Here is a 16,198-nt window from a genome sequence, read left to right as displayed (position 1 = left end):
AAGGGTGGGCCAACTCAATACTCAATACTGAACCCTACGGACTAAGGCTGAGATGCCATTAAAATTCATGTGCCTGTAAAGGCAGGTGTCCCAATACTTTTGATAATATAGTGTATATTTCTGGTATATCCAGACAGCCTGGTCCCTTTTCATCTGTTTTTGGAAGGACGGAGCCATTGCATTGCCCATGTGAATTTACTTTAATTCAGACAATCCTTTTGTGGCATGTGACTGGCTGATGTTGTCTACCTCCTAGAGAACAACTTACTAGTTTTCCCAATTGGATATTTTATATGTATGTTGCTCTACAAGAGTCTCCTCGCCAGCCCTTTATTAATACTTGTGATACCATTTCCAATATACAGTAACATGGCAGTAGAGGTACCTGTGTATTAGACACGAGCGCGCTGGAAAACTTTACTTTGTTTCATTTCTGAATGTATTTGTTAGGTTGATCATTTTGTTTATTAGTTTCTGTTGTGTCGGTCCGGTTCTTCGTTTTTCTGGAAATGGTTTCATTTCTTTGGGATTCGTTTTGTATATTCGTTATACTGGGTGGATTCGAAAAGTTTTCTAAAGCCATCCACCTAAACTGACCGGGCCGGGCAAGGAGAGCATTCATCAGAGGAGCAGCCAAGGAGGTCCATAGGTAACTCTGGTGGAGCTGCAGAGATCCACAGCTCAGGTGGGAGAATCTGTCCACAGGACAACTATTAGTGGTGCTCTCCACAAATCTGCCCTTTATGGAAGAGTGACAAGAAGAAAGACATTGGAGAAAGAAAAGTCATAACAAGACCCTTTTGCAGTTGAACTTTTTGGCCTAAAAGCAAAACGCTATGTGTGGGGGTAAAACGAACACTTCACATCACCCTGAACACACCATCCCCCACCGTGAAATGTGGTGGGGATGCTTTTCTTCAGCAGGGACAGGGAAGCTGGTCAGAGTTGATGGGAAGATGGATGGAGACAAATACAGGACAATCTTAGAAGAAAACCTGTTATGCCGCGTACACACGGGCGGACTGTATGGCGTACTTAGTCCGTCGAAACACATTTCAGCGGACAATCCGCTCGTCTGTGGGCTTCAGCGGACTTTTTCAGCGTGCAGTCCGGAGTACTAAGTATTTCGGTTTTTTCGAAATTCTGTCCGTCTTACTTTGGTTTCAGCGGACAATACGGTCATCAGTATGCTAGTCGGACGGACTAAGAATGACGCATGCCCAGAAAGGATTTACAGGGCGGAAGGGTGCTTTGCTGTGTCTTGGACTTCCTATTTCTAGTCCCGTCGTACGTGCTGTACACGTCATCGCGCAAGCTTTCGACGGACTGTTTGTGCATCCGTGTGTGGTCAAGTCCGTTCAGTGGAAAGTACGACGGACTGTCCGTTGGATTGTATGATGGACTAAGTACGCCATACAATCCGCAAGTGTGTACGCGGCATTACAGTCTGCAAAATACTTGAGACTGGGGGGGAGGTTCACCTTCCAGCAGGACAACGACCCGAAACATCCAGCCAGAGCTACAATGGAATGGTTTAGATCAAAGCATATTCATGTGTTAGAATGGCCCAGTCACAGTCCAGACCTAAATCCCATTGAGAATCTGTGACAAGACTTGAAAATTGCTGTTCACAGACGCTCTCCATCCAATCTGACAGAGCTTGAGATATTTTGCAGAGAAGAATGGGCAGAAATGTCCCTCTCTAGAAGTGCAAAGCTGGTAGAGACATCCCCCAAAAAGACTTGAGGCTGTAATTGCAGAGAAAGGGGGTTCTACAAAGTATTGACTCCGGGGGGCGCCATACAAATGCCCCCCCCCCACACTTTTCACATATTTATTTGTAATAAATGTTGAAAACCATTTATCTTCAACTTCACAATTATGAGCCACTTTGTGTTGGTCTATCACATAAAAACCCATTAAAATACATTTATGTTTTTGGTTATAACATGACAATGTGGGAAAAATTGTTGGAAATTTCAAGGGGTATGAATACTTTTTCAAGACACTCTTAGCCCTTGTACACACGGTCGGAGATTCCGTCTGAATGTTTCCTATCGGACCGTTTGGTCGGATATTCCGACTGTGTGTGGTCTCCATCGGACTGTTTCCGTCGGAGTATCTGACAGATCAAGTTTTCCAACTTGCCGGTAAAATTTTCCGACAAAATGCTCCTATCGCACATACTCCGTGCATGTGTAGCCTACTCCGACGGACAAAGTGTCACGCATGCCAGATCAAATTCCTAGACCAAAGCTATTGGCTACTAGCCTGAACGTAGTCCCGTCGTAAGGAAATAACGTCATCACGTTATGTACAATCGGATTTTCCGACAACTTAGTCCGACCGTGTGTATGCAACATCATTTCCGGACCTCTTCCGGAATTAATCCGTCGGAATAACTCAGACGGATTTGGTTGTCGGAATCTCCGACCGTGTGTACAAGGGCTAAGAATTCTGATCATTTATAAAAAAAAAAAAAAAAATTGGACTGAGAACAAAATATTGTAAAGTGCGGAGCTTTTTTGTTTATTTAAAAAAACTCATTAGAAATGAATAACATACAATAAAAATTAAGCTTTAGGGGTCTATTTATCAATGTTTTCACCCAAGATTCACCCAACTCACACCAACTATTCACACATTTTTAAACATAATTGAAGCGGAACTAAACCCTCCTATTGTTTTCAGCCAAGGAAGCCGCCATCTTGGCCTTTGAGCTTCAACTACCACCATGGTGCTGCCTATGTGATCAGTTATGACTCCAGACATTTGATGGTTTGACATACGGTTGAGAGGACAACCAATGTGACAGTTACATTCCTGGCACTTCCCGGGAAAGTAACTGTTTTTGCAACCGTTAAATGGATGGGTTTAGTTCCACTTTAATATTATTCATTTACAACTCACAAATATCACCCTAAACATCCACTTTGCTCCTCCCAAGACCTCCTTCTCTCTAACTCCCTTGTCATCTCCTCCCTTGTTCTTCTCTAGGCCCTTGTACACACGGTCGGAGAATCCGTCGGAATGTGTCCTATCAGACTGTGTTGACGGATAATCCGACTGTGTGTGGTCTGCATCAGACTGTTTCCGTCAGAATATCCGTCAGACCCAATTTTCCAACTTGCTGGAAATATTTTCCGACAAACTGGTCCGATAGGACATACTCCGATCATGTGTAGAGAATACCGATCGGACAAAGTGCCACGCATGCTCAGATCAAATTCCTACATCAAAGCTATTGGCTACTAGCCTGAATGTAGTCCCATCGTAACGAAATTACGTCATCACGTTCTGAAAGATCGGATTTTTCGACAACTTTGTCCGACCGTGTGTATGCAACAGTTTCGGTCAAAATCCGACGGATTTGGTTGTCGGAATCTCCGACCGTGTGTACAAGGGCTAGGACTTCCCCCATCCTCTGGAACACCCTACCCTCCCCAACCTGTCCAGCTATTGTCTACTCTGCCTTTAGGTGATTCCTGAAAACGTCTCTCTTCAGGCAAGCCTATCCCACGCCTCCACCTAACAATTGAACTTTTACTTTCTCGATTAACTCATCCCCCTCCAGGCGGATGAGTTCATCGAGAGCTTAGATTGGAAGCTCTCACAAGCAGGGCTTCCTAAGCTCTCTTCTTTTGAATTGTATTGTAAATAAATTGCCTTCCTTTATATTGTACAAACTATTAGTGCTATATGAATCCCTTTAAATAAGAATAATTATTCGTTTGAAAAATGTGTGAATCTTAGGTGAAAATTTATAGCGATTTCAGGAATTATACATTAGCGTGATCAATAAAAAGCCAGTTTCTTCAGTAAAAGAAAAGCAGTGATGCGCAGCAGCCTACACTCAGACTTGGTTCCTCTTGCGCAATTTGGGGCATTGGGCAGTGAGTGGTTGCCATTGAATTCTGTCACTTTCAGCCTCGTCCCATGAGACCTTGATGGCTTCGTTTTAAAGGTGGACCACCAGGTTGATGGTGGTCTTCCTTGTGTGGTGGCATCCAGTACATTGCAATTTTGGGTAAGCGGTGGTCGATTAGCCTCCGATATTTTAGCTTCTGTATACCACAGCTCTTCGAGATTTCCTCTTTTGTGAAACGGTCTATGTATGTGGTGGCCAGATTCTTCTGTGGGCATCTCTGGTGAAGTGGTTAGAGTTGCTTATATCAAACCTTAAAAGGGTCCATTGGGGAGATGGGTTCAGCAGCCTACAGCAACCTTCAGAAAGTCCATTTGTGGAATGGGTTCAGCAGCCTAAGGCAACCTCTAGAACAGTCCATTGGTGAAATGGGTTCAGCAGCCTATAGCAACCTTCAGAAAGTCCATTGGTGAAATGGGTTCGGTAGCCTAAGACAATCTCTAGAACAGTTCATTGGTGAAATGGGTTCAGCAGCCTACAGCAACCTTCAGAGGGTCCATTTGTGAAATGGGTTCAGCAGCCTACAGCAACCTCTAGAACAGTTCATTGGTGAAATTGGTTCAGCAGCCTACGGCAACCTCTAGAACAGTCCATTTGTGAAATGGGTTCAGCAGCCTACGGCAACCTACAGAAATGTTTATTGGTGAAATGGGTTCAGCAGCCTACAGCAACCTCTAGATGAGTTCATTGGTGAAATGGGTTTAGCAGCCTAGAGCAGTGGTCCCCAAACTGCAGCCCAGGAGTCAGATGTGGCCCATTGATCGCCTTTAACTGGCACTTGGGGCACTATTCCTCCCACTGACACCATCAATGGGGCACTATTTCTTCTATGAACACCATCAATGGTACCTTATTCCTCCCAATGATACCATCAATGGGGCACTATTCTTCTCGCTGATACTAATGATGGGGCACTTTTCCTCTCACCGATGCCAATGATGGGGCACTATTCCTCCCACTGATACCAAGAATGGAGCATTGGTTGCTCCCACTGAAACCAAGCATTTTGTACCCACCACAGTCTGGCCCCCCTAAAGCCTAAAAGGACAGTAAACTGGCCTTTTGTTTAGAAAGTTTGGAGACCCCTTGGCCTACAGCAACCTACAGAAAAGTCCATAGGTGAAATGGGTTTGGCAGCCCATAGCAACCTACAGAAAAGTCCATAGGTGAAATTGGTTTGGCAGCCCATAGCAACCTACAGAAAAGTCCGTAGGTGAAATGGGTTCAGTGGCCTACAGCAACCTCTAGAAAGGGCAATTGGTGAAACCGGCTCAGCAGCCTAAAGAAAGCTCTAGAAAAGCCCATTGGTGAAATACAAATAACGAATGGAAGTTCCTGCACTTTATTTGCTCATTATTGCTGCCATTGCTTGTGTTTTTTGCCTGAGTATCGGTATGGTTGCCCTTGTTAAATCATCAAATGGCTGGCATCATAACTGATCATATGTGCAGCACCATGACAATTGCAGATCAAACTGAGGCTAAGATGGCCGCCCCCTTGGCAGAAAAGGATAGGAGGGGTTAGTTCCTTTAAACCCTGCAGATGTAAGAATATCAAATCATGCCCCCCCAAAAAAATCAGTATTTTTTGCATTGCCCTCAATACCTCACAGTGGCACAGTATGGAAGGCATGGCAAACATACAGTGGCATTGTATGCAAGCATGGGGAAAGAAAACGCCCCGGGTGCCGCACAGCCAACAAAACCCATTGGGATCTGTAGTGAAAGCAGCTTCAGCTGCTCAAGATCTCCATGATTAAGCCTCGTGGTTGGGGCAAAATGCACCAGTACGTGTTACCTGAATGGAGTCCACGCTGAGGTTTCTTTGACTACAGATACCGTTGGGTTTTGTTGGCTATGCGGCACCTGGGATGTTTCCTTTCCTAGCGCTTGCATTTAGTGAGCTGAGACAAGCTCTTCCCCAGCCTGCACTCTCAGCATGAGTCACCGCACCTGGACCGATACGAACCTGGAGCGGCACCCTGCATTTTTGGTGTGGGTTCATTGTGGCAAAGTATACCACTGGGCCTATCTGCTCCCGTTCATTGTGGCAAAGTATACCACTGGGCCCATCTGCTCCCCCTGGAAAATCTGAGGCTTGCAGGGTTAAGAGTTACACCCAAAAGTATCTGTAGCGAAAGAAGCCTCAGCTGCTCAAGACCTCCATAACCAAGCCTTTTGGGCGGGACGAAACGCGTTAGCTGCATGGCCAGTATGGAGACAGGGCCAAGGCTGCTTTTTGCTACCGATACCACTGGGTTTTCCTTTCCTCACACTTGCATTTAGTGAGCCGAGACAAGCTTGTCCCCAGCCTGTACTCTCATTTGTAAGTTACCAGACCTGGACCAATAGGAGTCTGGAGTTTTTGGTGTGGGTTCATATTGGCATAGTTTACCGTTGAGCCCATCAGCCACCCTCCCCTGGAAAATCTGAGGCTTTCAGGGATAAAGCTTAAACCCAGCAGTATCTGTAGTAAAGACTAAGCATCATGGATGAGCCAAAACGCGTTGGGTGGCATGGCCTGGATGGAGTCTGGGCTAAGGCTTTCAGATGAAATGCTTCCAACAGGCTGAAAAGCGCGCTAGCGCGTGTGAATACGCTGGTGTTTAAGAAGGTCTCCTCTCTGAATGAAACCTATCCCGCACTCTGAACATGGAAAAGGACGCTCCCCAGTGTGAATTCTCTGGTGTTTAACAAGGACTCCTTCCTGAGCAAAAGATTTCCCGCACTCTGAACATGAAAAGGGACGCTCGCCTGTGTGAATTCTCTGGTGTTTAACAAGGACTCTTTTATGACTGAAGGATTTCCCGCACTCTGAACAAGAGAAAGGACGCTCACCTGTGTGAATTCTCTGATGTTCAACAAGATCTCCTTCCTGAGCAAAAGATTTTCCGCACTCTGAACATGAATAAGGACGCTCGCCTGTGTGAGTTCTCTGGTGTACAATAAGTTTTTCTTTTTTAAGGAAACGTTTCCCGCACTCCGAACAAGGGAAAGGACGCTCCCCTGTGTGAATTTTTTGGTGTAGAACAAGTTGTCCTTTACGAGTGAAACTTTTCCCACACTCTGAACATGAAAAAGGACGCTCACCTGTGTGATTTCTCTGGTGTATAATAAGGGTTTCTTTTTTAAGAAAATGTTTCCCGCACTCTGAACAAGAGAAAGGACGCTCGCCTGTGTGAATCGATTGATGGGAAACCAGGGCTGATTTCCGAATGAAACTTTTCTCGCACTCTGGACATGAAAACGGACGCTCACCTGTGTGGATTCTCTGGTGTACAATAAGTTGTTGTTTCTGAGTGAAACATTTCCCGCACTCTGAACACGGATAGGGACGCTCACCAGTGTGAATTCTCTCATGCCTACGAAGGTTTCTGTTTGTAGCGAAAGATTTCCCACACTCTGAACAGGACAATGAACGCTCTCCTGTGTGAACCCTCTTATGGCTTGAAGAAGATATCTGGGGATCGGATGGATCTGGTGATCTGTGAGAATTTGGATGGACATCTGAAGTCATAGTATGAGATTTCTCAGAAGGTTCCGCAGGATTAGAAGGATCTGTGGACCTTGTCAACCAATCAGAGGTCACTTTCGGAGAATATTGTGGAATGTCAGTATCTTCTGCCTTACAATCTGGAGATATAATAAGATGTCCCTCCGATGGATTTATATTCCAGGAACACCGTCCATCTGCTGGAAAGCAATATTTAATATAAGTCATATCTGTTCTCATACATCTTGTATTCAGAAGTCATATGTATACAATGGGCATGATAGTGAGAGAGAGAAAACAGACTACAAGGGTGAAAAGAAAATGTGAAAAAATAAATAAAAATTAAACCATTTAACCAACAAATGGCAGTTCGATTGCCGGAGTAATCATCTTGGTAAGGAAAACTCCAACTACGGTGGCCCATGTTTGAGAGCCTCACAATAAGTACAACAGGGTCACATGCAGCCCTCAAGTCCTACATTGTCTCTGATACATCAGTTGGATAAAGATAAGAAATTGTAGATCAATCCTTTACATGGTGTACAGTATCTCCTCCTCATTTGTTGGGAACATGACGTTATATTGAGGAATGGAGATGGACCTTTCATATGTGTACAGTATCTCCTCCTCATTTGTTGGGAACATGACGTTATATTGAGGAATGGAGATGGACCTTTGATATGGTGTACAGTATCTCCTCCTCATTTGTAGGGAACATGACGTTATATTGAGGAATGGAGATGGACCTTTCATATGGTGTACAGTATCGCCTCCTCATTTGTTGGGAACATGACGTTATATTGAGGAATGGAGATGGACTTTTCATATGATGTACAGTATCTCCTCCTCATTTGTTGGGAACATGACGTTATATTGGGGAATGGAGATGGACCTTTCATATGGTGTACAGTATCTCCTCCTCATTTGTTGGGAACATGACGTTATATTGAGGAATGGAGATGGACCTTTCATATGGTGTACAGTATCTCCTCCTCATTTGTTGGGAACATGACGTTATATTGGGGAATGGAGATGGACCTTTCATAGTCTTCCACAGGAACTTGTTCTAGCAGACTGGAAGAGCTTCTAATATTTGTAAGAATCATTGTAGAATGTTGATTTGGGGAATTATCTGCATTTTGGAACAAACAAGGAACTCTTTTAACTTTGAATTATGGACACATTTTATGTGGCTTTTCTGTCCTCCTCCTGGATCAACTGCCACTTTGGATTTCTTTTTTGCTCAGTGGTCATATGGTATATTTCAATCCATGTAAATGCACGCCTTATGCTTAGATAAGTAGAATGTGAACTATTTCTGCATTTAGTGTTTATGACTTACTTGTGTCCTCATGTAGAGAAGATTCCTCCTGTTTACTTCCCATAATCCTCTCCTCCTCCTCCATAGACTGCTGATGTCCACTCACCAACCTCTCTTCTTCTTCTTCCTCTTTATCCTCAACTTTGATGTCTTTCAGTTCTTCACCCTAAACCCCAAAGATTTATAAATAGGAATAAGAGATGACATAAAAGAATGTCCTCTCATAGAATTATTTTAAAAATTTTCCCCCAGTCCCATCTACCTGATCAGTCTCTTTATAACTGGGGGTTTTCTTGGGAAAATCCTGGGAATACAGAGGACCTCTCTCCTCCATAGACTGCTGATCTCCACTCACCAACCTCTCTTCTTCTTCCTCTTTATGCTCAACTTTGATGTCTTTCCGTTCTTCATTCTAAATTCCAGAGATGATAAAATATAACATCTGGAAACACTGCTGCCAATAAAAGAGATGGAAAAAAAGAAGAAAAAACTGCGCTAAGGTGAAACGTAAAAATTAATCATATATGAGATTTTGCTGCAGCTTAACTGTGTCACATAAATACAGGAAAAACAAAACGAAAAATACTAAGCCGCGCTAAATCATATAAACATCAAATTGTGCAAAAATTGGAAAAAATCGTGAACAGTTAGTATCCTCTACACGTAAATTAGTATACACTTGTGTCATAAGTAACAAAATACATATATAAGTTATAAATTCAGGCTATGCAAATCACTCATTCCTTGCAGTGTAAGATCACATAGCATATGCCTATAATAGTATAGACTCTAGAGAAACTCTACACAAAACACACACCCAGTGTATGAACAATAAGTCTGAGTGTATAAATCCCAGCAAACTTTTTTTTTTAAAAACTTTGAACAAAAGTCCTCCACAGATAAACCATAAAGAATCATAAAAGATCCATTGCTGGGTCCATTTCAATAGTGCTTGATCCACCACCAGAACACAATTAAATTTGCCGCTTACCAGAAGGGAATGACCCCCCACTACAGAGGGTCACAAAAGGCCTTTGGATATAAACACGTCTTCCAGCCTAGAGGGGTCCTTAGTGTTCTCCTTGCGTCACCACTCCAAATAAGGGTTATGAAGTATAGATCCAAAGGGGAAAAAAAAAGTAGTTTGCTGGGATTTATACACTCAGACTTATTGTTCATACACTGGGTGTGTGTTTTGTGTAGAGTTTCTCTAGAGTCTATACTATTATAGGCATATGCTATGTGATCTTACACTGCAAGGAATGAGTGATTTGCATAGCCTGAATTTATAACTTATATATGTATTTTGTTACTTATGACACAAGTGTATACTAATTTACGTGTAGAGGATACTAACTGTTCACAATTTTTTCCAATAATAAGAGATGACATAGAAGAATGTCCTCTTATAGAATCATTTTTTTGTTTTTTTCCGGTCCCATCTACCTGATCATTCTCTGTATATTGGTGATCTTCCCATGTAGAATTCTGGGAATCCAGAGGACAACCCTCCTCCATAGACTGCTGATCTCCACTCACCAACCTCTCTTCTTCTTCCTCTTTAAGCTCAACTTTAATGCCTTTTCGGTCTTCACTCTAAATACCCCAAAAAACGAAAGAATACATTTGTAAAAAGAAGCAAGAGATGACATAGGAATGTTACCCCATACCGCAAATATGTTTGTAGGTTTACATGCTCAATCCCACCTACCTGATGATGGTGAGGGATGGTGTGATCTTCCTGTGTGGAATCCCGGGAATACAGAGGACGGGGACATCTCTCTGGTGGGTTCCCATTACTGGATCCATCTGTAGGAAACACACACACTGACTGAATACATTGTTTCTATGTGTTTATCAGATGATGGGGGATCTAGGTGGAGCCTCCGTACTGCTCTCTCCTTTACAATATTCTTCTAGATTGTAAGCTTTAACGAGCAGGGCTCTCCGATTCCTCCTGTATTGATTTGTATTGTAAGTGTCCTGTCTGCCCTCATATTGTAAAGCGCTGTGCAAACTGTTGGTGCTATATAAATCCTGTATAATAATAATAATAATAATAATACAATAAAGTCTCCTCTTACCCAGTGATGTGAGGTGCGGCTGATTATCCATCATGACGTCCTTGTAGAGATCCTTGTGTCCTAAATACTCCCACTCCTCCATGGAGAAATAGACAGTGACCTCCTGATACCTCAGAAAAATCAGGAGATATAATTAGGATGTATCAGGTCTATAAACCAGAGGCTCTGGACAGACAGTTGGATAAATGGTTCTATATTTAGGATGTATCCGGTCTATAAACCAGAGGCTCTGGACAGACAGTTGGATAAATGGTTCTATATTTAGGATGTATCCGGTCTATAAACCAACGGCTTTGGACGGACAGTTGGATAAATGGTTCTATATTTAGGATGTATCCAGTCTATAAACCAGAGGCTCTGGACGGACAGTTGGATAAATGGTTCTATATTTAGGATGTATCTGGTCTATAAACCAGAGACTCTGGGTGGACAGTTGGATAAATGGTTCTATATTTAGGATGTATCTGGTCTATAAACCAGAGGCTCTGGGTGGACAGTTGGATAAATGGCTCTATATTTAGGATGTATCTTGTCTATAAACCAGAGGCTCTGGATGGACAGTCTATAAACCAGAGGCTCTGGGTGGACAGTTGGATAAATGGCTCTATATTTAGGATGTATCTGGTTTAAATCATAACAGACATCACAGTGATTATGGAGGAAGAGGACGGACATGACGTGGGGGGGGGGGGGGGGGTGGTTCCCAGGTGTAAATAGTAAATAATATCTTATTACCTCTGCCAGCTCTAACGTCTCCTCTCCTATTTTTCCAGACTGACCTCTGACCCGGAACTTCCTGTCTGTAGCGCTTCAATTCTGTTCTTTGTTTGGTATCTTATTACCTCCTCTGCTGCCAGTTCCAGCAATGTCTCCTCTCTACTTCCCTCCAATTCCGCTTTTACTGGGAACGTGCTGTTTATACTTGAAAAACACCTCCAGTCCGTAGATTACGCAACTTCCTGTCTGTACCTTACATCACTTCCCTTCGGTAAAACCACATCACTTCCTGTCTGTGTGTTCCACGTTAGATCGCCACCTTGTGTTGAATATAAATACCACAGTCTACCTTATGTTTCATCATTGTCCCTGTTGCCTCCTGGTCCATTCCTCTATCTTGTTGCCGTGTGTAATGAAGAGCCACATGTTCGCAGAGAATGAAATGTTCCTGTGTTCAGTGCAGAGCAACAGGGTCACAGTAAAAAGAACATGGAAATGCAACTCTGATGTCTATAGATGTGATATCAAAAAATGTGTTTCATTTTCCGCCACCAGACATTTAGGCGTCTCCGGCTTCGGATGAGTCGGCACTGCGGAGCACCTTTGATCGGAGCACAGATAATATAGATTTGGGATGGTTTGGCAAAACCGTTTATTATCTGTAGGACAGGAGTTTTCTATGTTCAGTAGTGGAACCGAGACTATATCTGCTGTTCTCAGCCAAGAGGAGGCTAGCCAGATTGTAGATAGAAAATATCCCTCCTGAGACAGAAGATCACCCGAGACACGGTGATAAACCAGCAGAAACCTTATCAATTAATGAAAAAGCGTGCCTTGCCAATAATTGTGTTGGGAAAACAAACTGGTATTGGTGGATTTTCCAGATGTCACCGGTGTGTATGTGAAGCAGGACCTTTTTTCCCCCTCAGAGAATAGATGTAGGAACTCTACCTTTCAGAGGCATCCCCTTGTCTCCGGCCCCAGCCCACCTCCGAGCACCGTCCCTTGGCAAACTAGAAAGGTTGCCTATTTTATAGAACCCATTAGGGGAGCTGGGTCTGGTTAGTGGCTCGGATGATCGGATGTTTTACGCTATGGTCTTGCTTGACAAAAGCCTGCAAAACAGGCATGGTTGTCTATTTAAGGATGGCGCCCATGCCCAGTGGTACCCAATCAGGGAGAGACTACACATACACACACACACAGCAGATGAGGTGGTAATTACTAGGGATGGCCAAACGGTTCGCCCGGCGGTCGTTTCGCGGCAAATTTCGGCTGTTCGCCATCCGCACGATCGGCGGACTATTGCCGGCGTTCGCCCGGCGGACTTCCGTGTTTACTGTGTAAAAGAACTTTGACCTATGATGACACATCCATCATGGGGTAGAGGAGAGCCAATTGAGACATTACAGCACATGGACACTTAGACATTCCCCCTAACTTATAAATAGACCCGATCCGGTGGCCATTTTACATTCTTTCTTCTGTCATTATAGGGAGAGGTTGCTGTGTGGAGCAGGGAGAGACTTCTGTGACCCAAATCGCTATTTATTAGGTCCACAAAAGTTCTTTTAAGGACTGGTATCATGGTATAGGTGTTAGGTGTAGTTCAGGATATAGGTTTGAGGCAGTGCTGTGCTAGTGATTGTTGCAGCAGCCTGAGTGTCTTTTGTCAGTGTAGAGAAAGGGACAGGACGCTGTGTGCTGCAGGGACAGTCAGTTTAATCATTAGCTGTTACTATTAGGTCCACAAAAGTGCTATTCAAGTTATTGTTCCAGCAGCCTCTGTTTTGTCATTTTAAATAGGGACAGGCAGGAAGCTGTGTGTGAGGCAGTGAGGGACAGTCCGTTTAATCAGTAGCTGTTACTATTAGGTCCACAAAGGTTCTTTTCAGGACTGGTATGGTAATAGGCTTGTACACGTATAATATTCTTTCTTCCAAATATAGAAAGAATATTATACTTGACTGCTGCCCTTCTGCTGCAGTAGTCCTTTATCAGTATAGGGACTGAGGTACAGTCTGCTAATCATTCACAACCTACTTGTTCCACAAAGGTCCTTATAAGGACTGGTAAGGTATAGGGTACTACAGTACATAGGGTTGGGTGAGGTACAGTCTGCTATTCCTTAAGGACTGGTATAGGTCCACAATACATAGGGTTGAGGTGCACTACTGCTGAGTACTGCCCTATACTCCAGCAGTCCTTTATCAGTATAGGGACTGAGGTACAGTCTGCTAATCATTCACAACCCACCTGTTCCACAAAGGTCCTTATAAGGACTGGTAAGGTATAGTGTACTACAGTACATAGGGTTGAGTGAGGTACAGTCTGCTATTCCTTAACCAGTTGCCGACCGCCGCACGACGATGTACGTCGACAGAATGGCACGGGCAGGCATATGGGCGTACATGTACGTCCCTGCCTTCCCTTGGGGATTTTTTTTTTTTATTATTGCATTGGTGTCATTTGTGACTGCAATAACTGTTAGGGCAGTTAGGGTTAGCCCCCTTTAGCTCTAGGGTACCCCCTAACCCCCTAATAAAGGTTTAACCCCGTGATCACCCCCCCCGTCGCCAGTGTCACTAAGGCTGGGTTCACATTGCAGCGGTTTATGAGAACGGATGTGATTTGCACCGCACTGCAGTGCAAATCACATCCGATCTCTGTGCGATGCGAGTTCAGGCATACAGATAGTATGGCTGAATTCGCATCGCACCCGCCACAAACTCACACGGGACCCTTTTTTTGGTCCGCAGCAGAATCGGATCGCATAGGTGATCACACCATGCGATCCGATTCCTGTCCGAGTTTGCAGATCGCACTGCGATATGCGAACTGATCTGGGGGTGTCATTAACATTTCACTGACACTCCCAGCAGTTCGCACAGGGCAGTGTGAACTGCCGCCGGGAGGCATGCGATGCGGGAACCCGCCGCGGATTTGCGGCGTTCCCGCATCGCTCCAGTGTGAACCCAGCCTAATAAGCTATCGTTTTTTTGATCGCTGTATTAGTGTCACAGGTGACGCTAGTTAGGCAGGTAGGTATTTAGGTTCACCGCAGCTTTTTATAGCGCCAGGGACCCCCATATACTACCGCATAAAGCCCCCTGATTGCCCCCTAGTTAACCCTTTCACCAGTGATCACCATATAACTGTTACAGGTGACGCTGGTTGGTTAGTTATTTTTTTATAGTTTCAGGGCACCCGCCATTTATTACCTAATAAAGGTTTAACCCCCTGATCACCCGGCGGGTGATATAAGTTTGAGGGTCAGATAAGGTCTGCGTCGCCCCAGGCAGCGTCAGGTTAGTGCCAGTACCGCTAACACCCACGCGCAAAGCATACACCTCCCTTAGTAATATAGTATCTGATCAGATCTATATTAGCGTCGCCAGCAGTTTAGGTTTCCCAAAACGCATTGTTAGCGGGATCAGCCCAGATACCTGCTAGCACCTGCGTTTAGCCCTCCGCCAAGCCCAGCCCAGCCCACCCAAGTGCAGTATCGATCGATCAATGTCACTTACAAAACACAACACACATAACTGCAGCGTTCGCAGAGTCAGGCTTGATCCCTGCGATCGCTAACAGTTTTTTTTGTAGCGTTTTGATACAGTCGCTGACAGCCTAGGTGCTTTTTTACCTGTAAGTCTCACTAGTGTACCCCTAAATTTAGGGGTGTCTACTTTCCAAAATGGGGTCATTTGGGGGGGGGGTTTGTGCCATCTTGGCATTTTATGGCCTTCAAAACTGCGATAGGTAGTGGAGGAGTGAAATCAAAAATTTACACCCTTAGAAATCCTGAAGGCGTTGCTTGGTTTTCGGGGCCCCGTACGCGGCTAGGCTCCCAAAAAGTCCCACACATGTGGTATCCCCGTACTCAGGAGAAGCAGCAGAATTTATTTTGGGGTGTCATTTCACATATGCCCATGGCATGTGTGAGCAATATATCATTTAGTGACAACTTTGTAAAAAAAAAAAAAAAAAAAGTTTGTAATATTCCCGCAACTTGTGGCAAAATATAAAATATTCCATGGACTCAACATGCCTCTCAGCAAATAGCTTGGGGTGTCTACTTTCTAAAATGGGGTCATTTGTGGGGGTTTTGTGCCATCTTGGCATTTTATGGCCTTCAAAACTGTAATAGGTAGTGAGGAGTGAAATCAAAAATGTACGCCCTTAGAAAGCTTGAAGGTGGTTCTTGGCTTTCGGGGCCCCGTACACGGCTAGGCTCCCAAAAAATTCCACACATGTGGTATCCCCGTACTCAGGAGAAGCAGAAGAATTTATTTTGGGGTGTCATTTCACATATGCCCATGGCATGTGTGAGCAATATATCATTTAGTGACAACTTTGTGAAAAATAAATAAAGTTTGTAATATTCCCGCAACTTGTGGCAAAATATAAAATATTCCATGGACTCAACATGCCTCTCAGCAAATAGCTTGGGGTGTCTACTTTCTAAAATGGGGTCATTTGTGGGTGTTTTGTGCCATCTTGGAATTTTATGGCCTTCAAAACTGTGATAGGTAGTGAGGAGTGAAATTACAAATGTATGCCCTTAGAAATCCTGAAGGCGGTGCTTGGGTTTCGGGGCCCCGTACGCGGCTAGGCTTCCAAAAAGTCGACCACATGTGGTATCCCCGTACTCAGGAGAAG

At 44.1% G+C, this 16,198-nt stretch overlaps 1 protein-coding gene across 1 annotated transcript in view; it reads right to left on the bottom strand.

Annotated features, from left to right (window-relative positions):
• Positions 1 to 16,198, bottom strand: part of LOC143955511 (uncharacterized) — a 95,280-nt gene that overhangs the window by 12,872 nt on the left and 66,210 nt on the right. The window contains 6 exon segments of the mRNA XM_077465545.1: positions 6,410 to 7,617; positions 8,760 to 8,904; positions 9,001 to 9,150; positions 10,185 to 10,334; positions 10,450 to 10,547; positions 10,823 to 10,952. Of these exon segments, the coding sequence (XP_077321671.1) occupies positions 6,410 to 7,617; positions 8,760 to 8,904; positions 9,001 to 9,150; positions 10,185 to 10,334; positions 10,450 to 10,547; positions 10,823 to 10,952 (1,881 nt within the window).

This window comes from Lithobates pipiens, unplaced genomic scaffold, assembly GCF_037356315.1.
Source record: "Lithobates pipiens isolate NorthernLeopardFrog02 unplaced genomic scaffold, aLitPip1_a1.2 Scaffold_35, whole genome shotgun sequence".
NCBI classification, from domain to species: domain Eukaryota; kingdom Metazoa; phylum Chordata; class Amphibia; order Anura; family Ranidae; genus Lithobates; species Lithobates pipiens.
Note: the sequence above shows the minus strand (reverse complement) of the source record. Positions and strands in the feature narration are given on the sequence as shown.